Source organism: Macaca fascicularis, chromosome 17, assembly GCF_037993035.2.
Source record: "Macaca fascicularis isolate 582-1 chromosome 17, T2T-MFA8v1.1".
NCBI lineage: Eukaryota > Metazoa > Chordata > Mammalia > Primates > Cercopithecidae > Macaca > Macaca fascicularis.
The window spans coordinates 90,873,850-90,885,497 of record NC_088391.1 but is presented as its reverse complement, the minus strand read 5'-3'; the positions used below and the strand labels follow the sequence as shown (position 1 = coordinate 90,885,497).

General features: G+C 56.7%; 1 protein-coding gene across 2 annotated transcripts; it reads right to left on the bottom strand.

The window, feature by feature from the left end:
• Window positions 1-2,347: 2,347 nt before the first annotated feature.
• ZIC2 (Zic family member 2) lies at window positions 2,348-7,329 on the bottom strand. Of its 2 annotated transcripts, none has more exons than XM_045377329.3 (3): window positions 5,968-7,329; window positions 4,003-4,166; window positions 2,348-3,790 (listed from the first exon to the last, which is right to left on the bottom strand). In XM_045377329.3, the coding sequence occupies exons 1-3, from the start codon at window positions 7,040-7,042 to the stop codon at window positions 3,437-3,439; spliced, it is 1,593 nt and encodes a 530-aa protein (XP_045233264.1). In that variant the 5' UTR covers window positions 7,043-7,329; the 3' UTR covers window positions 2,348-3,436. The 2 variants fall into 2 exon arrangements, with proteins under 2 accessions (XP_045233264.1, XP_045233265.1); XM_045377330.3 differs by having other exon boundaries at window positions 3,647-3,827.
• Between the last annotated feature and the right edge of the window lie 4,319 nt (window positions 7,330-11,648).

Sequence of the window (11,648 nt, the reverse complement as noted above, 5' to 3'; positions counted from 1 at the left end):
AGCGACCCGCAGCGCAGCGCAGGGTCCCGGAGAGGGGCGAGGGCTGGCTTCAGTTTCGTGTCTCTGGAGTCGAGGCAACAGCAGGTTAGCATTTAGGTCCGTTTAGACAGCAGGGCAGGGATGGGGGTGGGGGTGGGGGGGGGACAGGCGTCCTCCCCCACCCCCACCCCTACCCCCAGGCCCAAGCCCAGGAGCCTGAGTGCGGTGCAGGCTGTTGGGCCGCGAGCCCCCGCGAGCGTTCTCAGTTGAGCAATTTTCACATCTTGACACTTCTACACTATTGCCATCTCCCCTCCCCTCATTCAGTCCTTCGGATTCCAAGGGCAGAAGAGAAAGGCCAAAGGCAGAAAGACTGGACCACCTTGTCGGGTCCGTGACTTGTTTGGACAAAGCCTTGGGAAGCGAGGGACCAGGAACTGGGAGCCCTTTTGAGGGAAAACGGCTCCCGCCCGCTCCGCACATCGTAGGGTGGACTCGCAGACCACTCCCAGGCTGTGATCTTCCTCCTTCGTATTTTATTTTCCTGCTGAAAACTAGGATCAGCGCCCCCGGACCTGAAGGGGCCTCGGGTGGCTCTCTGACTTTCAGATGAGGACAGCCATCGAACCAACTCAAGGCTGTGAGATTGGCCACCTCTTCTGGCCGTTTTCCTTTTTCCCCAGATGGGAAGAAAAACCCCAAGCCCCATGGTAAAGTTGCCTTCCCCACCCCCACCCTCATCTTGTCCTTCTCCTTAGATTTGGGACTTCTCTCAAAACCAATTTCCACCAAAAAAATAAAAATAAAAAATAAAAAATAAAAAATTAAAAAGTTGAAACATTTCCAATAGGCCTTTTTGTTCTTGCACAAGTTATGACAAATATTTCATTTGACTCCTTCGTTCCCCCCTTGGGGGTGGGGGGGGCTTTGGAAAACCCTAAACGATTTTCCTCACAGCTTATAATGTGTTCAATGAACTCTCCCAAGGATCAGTAACATATGCCAATTATTTTAATAATTTCGCCTAATATTATTAGGGGTTATAAATTTGATTTTAATAGGGATCTGGTTGCTTCAGGAGTTGGCGCTTGGGCAGTTCGCAGGGCCGCTGGGGAAGGCGAGCCTAGCCTCTGTCACCCTCTGGTCACTCCCCCCCACCTAAGGCTGGACGTCTTTCCTCCCCATTGAACAGGTAGTGTGACCTCCGGGAGGTCAGGGCTGCCCCTCTCTCCCCAAGCGCCCTTTAGGCCTGGCCAGTTTGAGAGGCTCATTCCAGGGCTGGAGGGAAAGGAGAGCAGGGCAGCCGTAGCTATCGCAGCCACCCGCGCTCTGCGTCTCTGCGGTGGTGCTGGGTGATCCTCTGGAGGTGTCGCTGCCACCACCCAAGTCTTTTCCGAGCCGGGGGAGCTGGAGGGGGGAGGTCCAGCACCACCCAAGGCCTCTTAGAGCTACTAGGAGAGGGAGATATTGTGATGGCTCAGAAATTTAAAAATAATCTTCCCTATCTCTACCCTTTGGTTATTACAATTATTTTTGCCTTCTTCCTTAGAGTATCTTGCTTGAAAACTCTGATCAGCTCTTGCCGGGGAGGTAGGAAGGCTGTAAACATGGGAGAAAAGCTGGTGGCTGGGGCTCTGGATCTCACTTTCACCTGGCAATTTTAGTCTTGATATCTTATTCTATTTTATTTTTACTGAATTCTTCAAGAAGTTCTCTTTCCTTTTGGGGCCAACGGTTTGTTGCTTTCCTATCTATTCTCCTCCCCCAAGAAGATCAAAATGTAGCCTATTTATCACCTTCCCTTGACCATCCTGCTTATTGGCACACAGCTGCTTTGCTTCAGCAGGATTTCTCTGCTTAAATTTTCAAGCAACTTTTGGTACAAACGGGCCCTTAAAACTATAATCATTAGGCCAAGTTCAAAAAGAAAGTACTCTGCTCAGTTTTAAATGTGTAATTAAAAATAACTGTACCTCAGCTTTTCAGAGGGAGGGAGAGGAAAGGGGGCAGGAAAGGGGGAAAAACAAAGAATAAGGAAATGTTTAGTGCTCTTAAATCCAGCCCAAATAGCTGAAAGAAAGAAAGAAAGGCATTCCCTCAGATAATGGAGCCATTAGAAGCTCTGAAGCTTCCTGCCGCCATTCCTCACAGGGGCTTTCCAAAAATTTAATTCACTCTCAGCTATTAAACAAAGGACGAAGAAAATAATTTTGAGACCTTCTGCCAAAGAGGCAGATACACACCTTCCTCCCCAGGACGCATGTGCCTCCCGCCCACTCAGCCTCAGCCAGCCTCTACCCGGGTCAATCCTCAGCTGCCTCTTTCCCCATTTTCTTTAATAACTTTGCTAGAAAAAATAGTATGTTCATGCAGTTTCAACACGTTTTATTATATTTCTGTATGCATTACTCTCAAAACATCACAAGAAATGATCAAACCACTTAAAACCTTCAAATAAAAAATCTGAAACAGTTTATGCCCACAATTGTACATATTTATAGTTAAGAAACATTCTTTATAAATATTGTTTCCTCTGTAGCAAGTTAATACCATAATTTAATTACAAATGGATAAATATGGTAACGGGTATTTACAGAAGGAAGGGTGTTATTACGGAAAAAGCTAACGGCACGACGTTTATTTTTCCCCCACAATCTTTCATACAGGAACTAACAAATTGAACTTGCAAAAGCACTAAAACATCACATGTAAACCCAGCTAACAGAAAAATACATTCACAAGCGTTGTTGTTGGTGGTGTGTATGTGTGTGCTATGGGTCAGTGTACTGAAGAAACAGAAGGGAGACTTTGGCACGGCTCGTTTTTTTCCAGTCTATAGTTACATGAAGTTTACAATCAGGTTGCCTCATAAAAAGGAACACAATATTCAATACCACAATACAAAACAAACCATTTTCTTCCACATTACTTAAAAAGAAACCGGGTAAACTAAAAAAGGAGAAAAGAGAAAGCCCATCACTTTGGGGAAGCAAAGGGGAGGAAGGCGGGGAGGAACGCAGTCCGGAGTTTTACAAATGGACAAACTTCTATACACCAAAAAGCCATTAAAACCACCTCGGAGGAGAAAGGAGGAGTCCGCTATGTACACAGTTTGTCAGAAGACTGGGAACAGGGTGGGAAAGAACATGGGCATGGAGATTAGCAGGAAGGTTTGGTTCAACATTTTTGTGGGTTTTTATTTTTTTATTTTTTATTTGTTTTATATTTTCAGCTTCAAAGACTCCGGAAGGGGTATTTTTGCTCTTCATGCCTAGATTATTATTATTTAAAAAAAAAAAAAAACTTTAAAAAATCCTTCTGCTGGTAAAATTTTCATCATCATAAAAATCAGTTTCATAATTTTAACAACATGATCACAAGGTGCCCTCGCTGCTAGCAGCGGGGAGGTTTGCTACGCTGGGGTGGGGACAGGGAAAGGGAGCGAGGCCCCGACCCGTCACACGTACCATTCATTGAAGTTGGAGGAGAGGCCGCTGTGGCCCCCGGCTGTCCCGCTGCCCCCGCCAGAGCTGCCGCTGCCCCCGCCGCCCGCCCCGCCGCCGCCCCCGCCACTGCCGCCTCCCGAGCCGCCTCCCGCGCCGCCACTGCCCGAGCCTCCGCCCCGGTGCACGGCGGACACCGCGGCCGCCGCCGCCGCAGCCGCCGCCGCTGCTGCAGCCGCCGCTGGGGACAGGTTGGAGCTGCTCTGGGGCTCGGCGCTGGGGGACACAAGCCCCGGGGGCGTGGACGACTCATAGCCAGAGCTGGCGGCCGGGGAGGATTCAGAGCCCTGTGGGGAGGACTCATGGACCTGCAAGACAAAAGCCGGGAGGGGGGACCAGAGGGGACTGGGTGTGAGTGCAGCTGCTGTGGGGCCGGGCCCCTGGGGGAGAGCACCCCCAGAAATGTCCCCTCAGCCTCCCTGGCCCCTGGGGACCCTCCCAGGCCGGCTGAGGTGGTCCAGGCCGGTGCTGCACCGCACCTCGGCCTGCCTCGCCCTCCTCCCGGCCGCCGCGGTGGTACCTTCATGTGCTTCCGCAGCGAGCTGGGGTGCGTGTAGGACTTGTCGCACATCTTGCAGAGATAGGGCTTATCGGAGGTGTGGACGTGCATGTGCTTCTTCCTGTCGCTGCTGTTGGCGAAGCGCCGGTCGCAGCCCTCGAACTCACACTGGAACGGCTTCTCCCCTGTGGATGGCAAACATTGGCGCTGGCTGCAGACACCCAGAGCCTGCAGAGCCCCCACTCAGGCTGCGAGGGGGCTGGGCCACGGCGAGGGAGAAGGGCCTGAGGGGGCTGGGTCCCTTAAACCAGTCCAATCCCCTCTGCGGCAGAACTGAGATCAAATTAACCGCCTTCCCGCCCGACAGTCCTGCTCATTTATTTCATATTTTACTTTCTTCCAGGCTGACGCCCATCTCCTCAAATTTCTCAGGAATGTGGGGTAGCTCCTGGCCCTGCCTGCCTTTCTACGGGGCTTCTTGGATTTGCAGCTTCTAACAAGTTGGTCTCGCCACAGAGAAGCTGTTATTATGACAAAATATTTGGGGCATTATCAAAATCACACAGGCTGCTGGGCTGCTGTCGGTTTCTCGCCAGGGCCAGTAAGCAATTACATTTGGAGTTGCTACGTGTTGTTTGGGGGCCGGGCTGTGGAGAGTGACTGAGCCAGTATTTTTCATCCAAAATTCTGCAAACTGAATTAATAATTCTGGTCTCACCTCCAGTCTTTAAAAAAATAAGTTGAAGAAAAGGTAAATATTAGAGATAAGGCAGCATCTAGTGACTGCGGAGAGGCACAAGCTGGTGGGCGAGGGTTGGGGGAGTCAGCAAAGCCTTTCAAAACCTCCCCGTTTAATTTTCTGGCGGCCTCTGCATCCTGTTGCCAGAATTCCAAACGCTTGGAGTCATTTAGAGCTGCGAGAACTCAAACGTCGTTCCACTAGGAAAGGGGACCGTTTAACGTTAAATTCCATTAGCACCTAAATTGTTTCTTAAAGACATCCGCTCAGACACAGAACTCGAAAGCGAGCATTTCATGCAAATAAATTTCTCAAATTTTAAACCTTGTTAAAAGCTTGTCTCGCACCTCGGCTCCCTCCCTTCCCGGAAGAGAACAATAGGCCGCTGGCGCATCCCCACTTCGGAGTAAATATTGACGGGAGAAGTTGCTAAAACATTTGGCTTTCTTTTAGGAAATCGTCTGGCACGATTTTGGCTGAGACCTGGTCATAGATGAATAATCTATGAGGCAGGAGGCGCGTTCTCTTGCGGCTCTCTCTTCTCACGCGATCCCCCCACGGGGCCGCGCTGCCTGGGGCTCTAGCTGACCTGGGGCTCTAGCTGACCTGGGTCCAAGTTGGGAATTGCAAACTCTCTGGTGCCCATTAGAGAATTTCACAAACTGCTGCGAAACCACAGTAAAGGCCCCGCAACCCACCCCGAGACGGGCTTTAAAAACACTTTTAAAATGAGAAATGCATTACAGCTTCGGCTTACACCAGACTCATTTAATGGGAAACAGTCCCGGGAAGGGCGTTTGGACCCCGAGTAAAAGAAATGGGAAAACACACAAACCACTCAAACAGACATACACTCCGAGCAGAAAAGCATATTCACACAAGCTGGCAAAATCCTCTCTAGGCTCGCTTCCCGGGCACCGAATTAGAGAGCAGTTTTATTTTGTGCTTTCCACTTAGAACGGAAATTATTAACCGGGGCTGAGTAAACGAAGCAATTGCATGACCCAAGCATACATTTGATGTGAGGTTGATCATTTAAAACTCGATTTCCGCACATGGAAAAACCCAGCCCAATAATATTCTGTCATTCTCCAACAGAAACAAGCTGCTGGCACTCTCGTATACGCAAAAACACCTCCCATTCCAGGTTCCCGGCTGGCGGTCTGTGCCCAGCGTCGGCACACACAGTCTCTCAGGCTGTGCGTGTCTCCCCTCCGCGCCTGGTCCCTATCCCAGCCCGCGGTTACCTGTGTGGGTCCTTTTGTGAATCTTGAGGTTCTCGGAGCGCGCGAAGACCTTGCCACAGCCCGGGAAGGGGCAGGGGAAGGGTTTCTCGCCTGTGTGCACGCGGATGTGGTTGACCAGTTTGTATTTGGCCTTGAAGGGCTTGCCCTCGCGCGGACACTCCTCCCAGAAGCAGACGTGGTTGCTCTGCTCCGGGCCGCCGACGTGCTCCACGGAGACATGGGTCACCAGCTCGTGCATGGTGCTGAAAGTTTTGTTGCAGCTCTTCTTGGGGTTGCTCAGCTGCTCGGGGTCGATCCACTTGCAGATGAGCTCCTGCTTGATGCACTGCTGCCGCATGTAGCGGAAAAAGGCACCAGGGTGGTGGTGGTGGTGGTGGTGGTGGTGGGCCGCGGCTGCTGCCATGTTCATACCCATGTTCATATTCATGGGGCCGTACTGGTTGTGGAGTTGCGCCGCCGAGTAGGGGTCGGTCCGCGGGCTGGCCACCTGGCGGTATTGCTCCGAGCGCCCGAACACCTCACCGGGCAGCCCGAGGCGCATCTGCCCGTTGAGCACATTCTGCGAGCCGTGCGGCCCGTGCTGCTCTGGCAGGCCGGGGAAGAGGAGGTGGCCCTGCGCGTCCGAGTGCGCGTGGTGCAGGCCGCCCGCGCCCGGCCCGAACAGCCCGTGCTGCCCGCCGCCCGGCGCCGAGTCCCCGAAGCCGCGGCTGCGGAACAGGAAGTCCCGGGTGGAGTTGAAAGGAGGCCCAGAGTAGGAACCAACGTGCGCGGCGTGCGGCCCGAGCGCTGCGGCCGCAGCGGCAGCCGCAGCGGAGCCGGGGTAGGCGCCGGGGCCCTGCGACGTGAACGCCGAGCTCTGGCCGGGGGACAGCTCGTGCGCGCCCGGATTGAGCTTGAAGGCTCCCATGTGCGCGGCGGCCGAGTCAACGAAGCCGTTCTGCGCCGCCGCCAGGCTCAGTTCACGGTCCTGCATCTCGGCGGCCGCGGCCGCCGCCGCCGCGGCGGAGTGGTGATGGTGGCGCGCGAAGCTGCCTACCCCGATGGCCGGGAACTGCGGACCCGCGTCCAGGAGCATGGCCAGCGCGCCCGCACGCCCCGGCGAGCCCCGTGCCTCCGCGCCGCCTCGACTCCCGCTCCCGATCCGCGCGGTGCGTCCGGCGGCCACCGGGCTCCAGGCGCAGGCGGTAGTGGTGGCGGCCGCTTCGGTCCTGAGAGCCGCTCTCCTGCGCCCGCCGCCTCCGCCGCCGCCTGGCTCTGCCTCAGGCGGCCGGGCGCGGAGCGAAGGCGCGGAGAGGAAGAGGAGGAGGCGGCGGCGGAGGAGGCGCGGGAGGAGGAGGAGGAGGTGGAGGAGGAGAAGAGTCCAAAGCCAGGCGGAGAACCAAAGTGTATTAAAGGAGCTGCGGCGGGGGCGGGCGGGCAGGGCAGGGGAGGGCGGGCGGGAGGAGGGAGCCGGAGGGAGGTGTGGGGAGCCGAGAGTAGAGGGGGGCTACCGGGGGGCGAGCGCCGCGCCGCGGCCCCCACCCCTGCGCGCACCCGCGCGCGCACGCACACACTCACTCGCTCGCACGCCCAGCGGACCCGGAGCTCGGCCGCGCCAAGCAGCGCTGGTAGAATGCAGTCACAACCGCGGCGGGGCCACGGTGCCCGAGCGCGGCGGCCGTGCTCACTCCAGGAAGGCGGGCGAGGAGAGGACCGAGGCGAGATCCGCGATTGGCACCCGGGACCAGCGCACCAGCGGCTCCACCTGACCGCGACGGGGGCGCCGGGGCGGCAGGCGGAGTCCAGGCGTCCTCTCTGTGGCGCGCTCCGGCGACAGCTCCCTCCCCCGCGGCCCTGCTCGCGCCGCCCCGCGCGCGGCGGGTATTGTTCGGAGCTGCGGCCGCAGTGTTTAGCCCTCCTCGGCCTCGGCGCTTGGCATTGGCTGCGCCTCGCGTAGTAAACTTGCAGTGGCCACGAATTTCCCCAGATGAAGGCAGCAGCCGCGCCGCTCCCCCTTTCTTTAAGTTGTGCCGGAGGAGTAGGCGGGGGAGTAGGGGGGAGGGGGATGTGGGAGGGGAGAAGGCGAGCAGGGGGAGGGGAGGAGGGGGAGGCTGGGCTGAAAAACAATAACAACAATAAAAAAGTGATCTCTCGCTCGCCTCTTCCCTCCCGCCGGTCGGGCCTGGGCGCTGGGCCCGGAACTAGTGGCCGCGCCGCGTGGACCGAGCGCAGTCCGCGGCCCGAGCGAATGTGAGGCCCAGGCGGGCTCTCAGGTCTTGGCTGCGGTGGGCTGCGTTCGCCACCGCCTCTGTTGATTTCGGTGGGCGCCGCCAACGCCGCAGCAGCAGCCTTTTATTTTTTACTTTTTGTCTCCTCCTTTTCCTTTCCCCTCCCCCCGCGCCCCCTAGTCTCCCGCCCCGGCCTCCCTCCCTCCCTCCAGCTCGAGGCCGGGCCCCCGGTCAAACCGCCCCTTTAACGGCGGCTCCCGCCCCGCTCGCCCTCCCAGCGCCGCGATTGGCCGCCGCGGCCTAGTCAATCCCGCGCCCCCGCCCCGCGGCCCGGCCCGCCCCTCGGTCCCCGCGCTCCCTGAGCTGCTCCCGGCTCGGGCAGCCGCCGTACATGCCCGCGGGCCCGGCCTGACATCCTGCAGCGCTTCTCCCGAGAGCTCGGCGCCGCGGCTTCTAGTCCCGGCCGACCGCGGCGCTCCCAGGAGCCGGGCGTCCAGCGTGGCTCGGACGCGGGCCCGGGCCGCGGGGTCGAGGCGCCCTCAGCTGGGTCAGTAATGGGACGCAGCCCAGCGCTCCAGTCTTTCTGCGTAGGCCACCTACTCCCCCGGGATCCGAGCAGCTCCCAGCGGACACCGAAAACCCCGGGGACGCCTGGCCCGAGCACTCCTGGCCGCTCGAGATGTGGCTAACAGCTGGGTCGCCCAGCAGGAGGCTCTGCGCGCGGGGACATTTCAGGCCCGGGGCCCCGCCGGGAGCGCGCCACAAGGAGCGGCAGGGGGCCGGTCTGCTGCCCGCTTGGCACGCTCCCTACTCTCACCCCGCCTTTGCTAACTTGCTCTGTGGCATTGAAACCACAGGTGCCGGACGGTGGGCACAGAGAAAGCCAGGCATGCCCCTTCTTCCCACCCTCCGGACGCCCACCCAGACACCGCCTTCCCCGCCCCCCGCGGCGTCCCCGTCCGCCCCTCAGCGCGCTGAGCTCCCCCCCGCCGCTTGCGTCCTGCTCCGATTACAGCAGTAAACACTGGGCAGCGGCCCCCGCGTGGAAGGGGGTTGTTTGGAAGTCTTTTAAAGACAGTGTCACCCTCAGGGTAAATGCCCAGAAGCCGGGCCGCGCATCCTTGGGCTGGGAAGTGTGGGAACGCCCGAGACCAAGCGAGGTTCAGGCCGGAGTTTGGCTGCGAGTCAGGCTCAGGGTATCGGGAGAAGAAGCCGTCAGACTCGGCAGGGCTTAAACCTTCTAGAAAGCATATATATCCACTCCTTCTGCAGGAGCGGGGAGTGCCACCCGGGCGGTGGCCCGGCGGCGAGGCTGCTCCCTGCGCCGCGCTGGCCAGCGCCGCGGCCCCAGGCTGACCGCTGCGGACATTTCCTGTCCCGCCGCCCAAATCTCGCGCTCCCGAGGTAACCAGAGAGGGAAAGGAGGGTCCAGAGGCTGCAGAGGTGTGAAGGGACGGCCTGAGGCCAGCGCCTCGGGCGTGTTCGCCTGGCTGGCCTGGAGAACTGCTTTTATTTATAAGTCTCTAGGAGTTGAAATAAAATTAAACGAAGAGAAAATAATTAATTTTCAGAATTATGTTCTGAAATGAAATCAACAAAAACGCGGGAAGGATCCTCTAGCTCACTATGGCTGGCAGAACCCGGGCTGTCTTGCGCCGGCTCAGGCAGCCTCTCCCGGCTTAAGCGAGTCTCTGCAGGTTGGCGCTGGCCGCAGCCCCTTGCGTAAGAGGCCCTGTGCCCTTCCTCCGTCCCACTCTTCCCTGTCATGGGGGTGGGGGTGGGGGTGCAAGAATGAGGGAGGCTGTGGCCTCTTGTCTGAAAGCAAGGCAGTTTGCCTGGAAGGTGGAGATTCTCACCTTCCCTGAAAGGAGGAAATGTTCCCATTTCCACACCCCTCTCTGTGCATAAAAGGGGGCGGAGGGCACTAGCCAAACTGGCCCCCTAGGCCTAAAGGGACCTGAGACAGAGACGCAGAGAGAAAAGAGAACATCTCTGGCGGAAAGGCTGCCCTGCTACGTTGAATCCATTAAAAAATGCTAGTGCAATTTTTATATTGCACACTTGTTTGCTTTATTCATCAATTTTTATGGAGATGGGAAGCGAGCGCGAGAGGAGAGTATTTGGAAAGGCTTACTCCAAAAATATTTCCGAAGGAAAATGTTTTCTTGGAGATTGGTTGTGAGAATAGCAAACCTGCACATGCAGAGACCTCACTTCCCTTCCTTCTTTCAGGCCATCAGACTTCCAAGTCTTCCTCCTTTCCCACTGTCTTACCCCATCCCCAGTCCTCCCTCCCTCTCCTCTTTGACCCATTCTCTCTTTCGCTTTGATTTCGCCTTTGCTGCTCCCGCGTTTGGGGATCGCGCGGCTGGGTGCTCGCTCGCGCCGCATTCCGGGGGCCGCGCGCGGCCGGGCGGTGGGGCGGACGCCTTAATTCCCGCCGGAGACCCTGCGGGTTGGGCCCTCCTGGCTATTCTTTCCCGGCTCCAGTTCTCCTCTCTCTGCAGGGCACAGAAGAGCTGAGCCAAGTTCAAAGTCACGTCGCCGTCCCTTCTCAGAAGTGCTTTATTTCTCTACAAACCGCAAACCCCTTTACTTCATGACACTTTTTTTTTTTTTTAAAGGAAGGAAAGTGAAGAGAGAGCGAGAGAGAGCAAGGGGGGAAAAAGAAAGCATGCAAAGGCTTTCAGAGTTACTGCCTCAAAAGTAGACTCGGGTTCCTTGGCTGAAGGAAAAAAGCAGCCAAGCGGCACATTGTGAGTGAATTCAGTTTTTCAACAGGTTTCTGGAAGGGCCCGTCTGTGGCAGTGTCAGGCCCGCAGGACCCACAACTGTCTCCATCCGGCAAACATGTTTGTAAGTTTCCCAAAACTATGCTTCCGAAATCTTGCGGAGGCTGCGCGCGGCTGGGCCACAGGCCGGGGCTTGAGCGGATCCCGCTCCAGGCCGCGCGGGCCGGTGTTCATTTCTTTGCAAGTAGAGGGAATGGCAGCGCGATGGAGAATTGGGGTTGTCTTCAAAAACCAGAAAATCCCGCCAACACCCGAGCCCCCATCAACCAAAGCACCTCGTTGCCGTTTGTGGGCATCTGTGAACAGTGTTGACTGAGTTCTTTTGTGGTATGGGATGTGTTTTGTTTACCTATGCATAAATATAGCGTGTATGCACACACTATACCCTCACACACACACACATAGGTATACATTGCTGGACAGGAGAAGCCAAAGAACAGGCAAACAAAATTGACCTTTACATTGAAAAGCAGAAGCTCTCGGTTGCCACACCACTCAAACTTTTAATTTTCCTCTTAAGGAAGAAGGTGGAAATGGGGGTAGTGGGAAAGAGTTGAGAGAATAAATGAGAGAAACAAGCGACAAAAAAAGGGGGGGATTTCATAGGATTCCAGCACCATCATCTGTATCACAGACTCATAAATTCAACAAGATCATCAACAGGATATTAAGTTGCAGGGCA

Bases quoted from the DNA above. Each gene is read 5' to 3' on its own strand.
- ZIC2 (XM_045377329.3), bottom strand. From the start codon at position 7,042: ATGCTCCTGGACGCGGGTCCGCAGTTCCCGGCCATCGGGGTAGGCAGC. The intron at 4,167-5,967 runs GTAACCGCGGGC...TGCCATCCACAG, and splicing joins TCACAAAAGGACCCACACAG to GGGAGAAGCCGTTCCAGTGT. The intron at 3,791-4,002 runs GTACCACCGCGG...TTTGTCTTGCAG, and splicing joins CGCTGCGGAAGCACATGAAG to GTCCATGAGTCCTCCCCACA.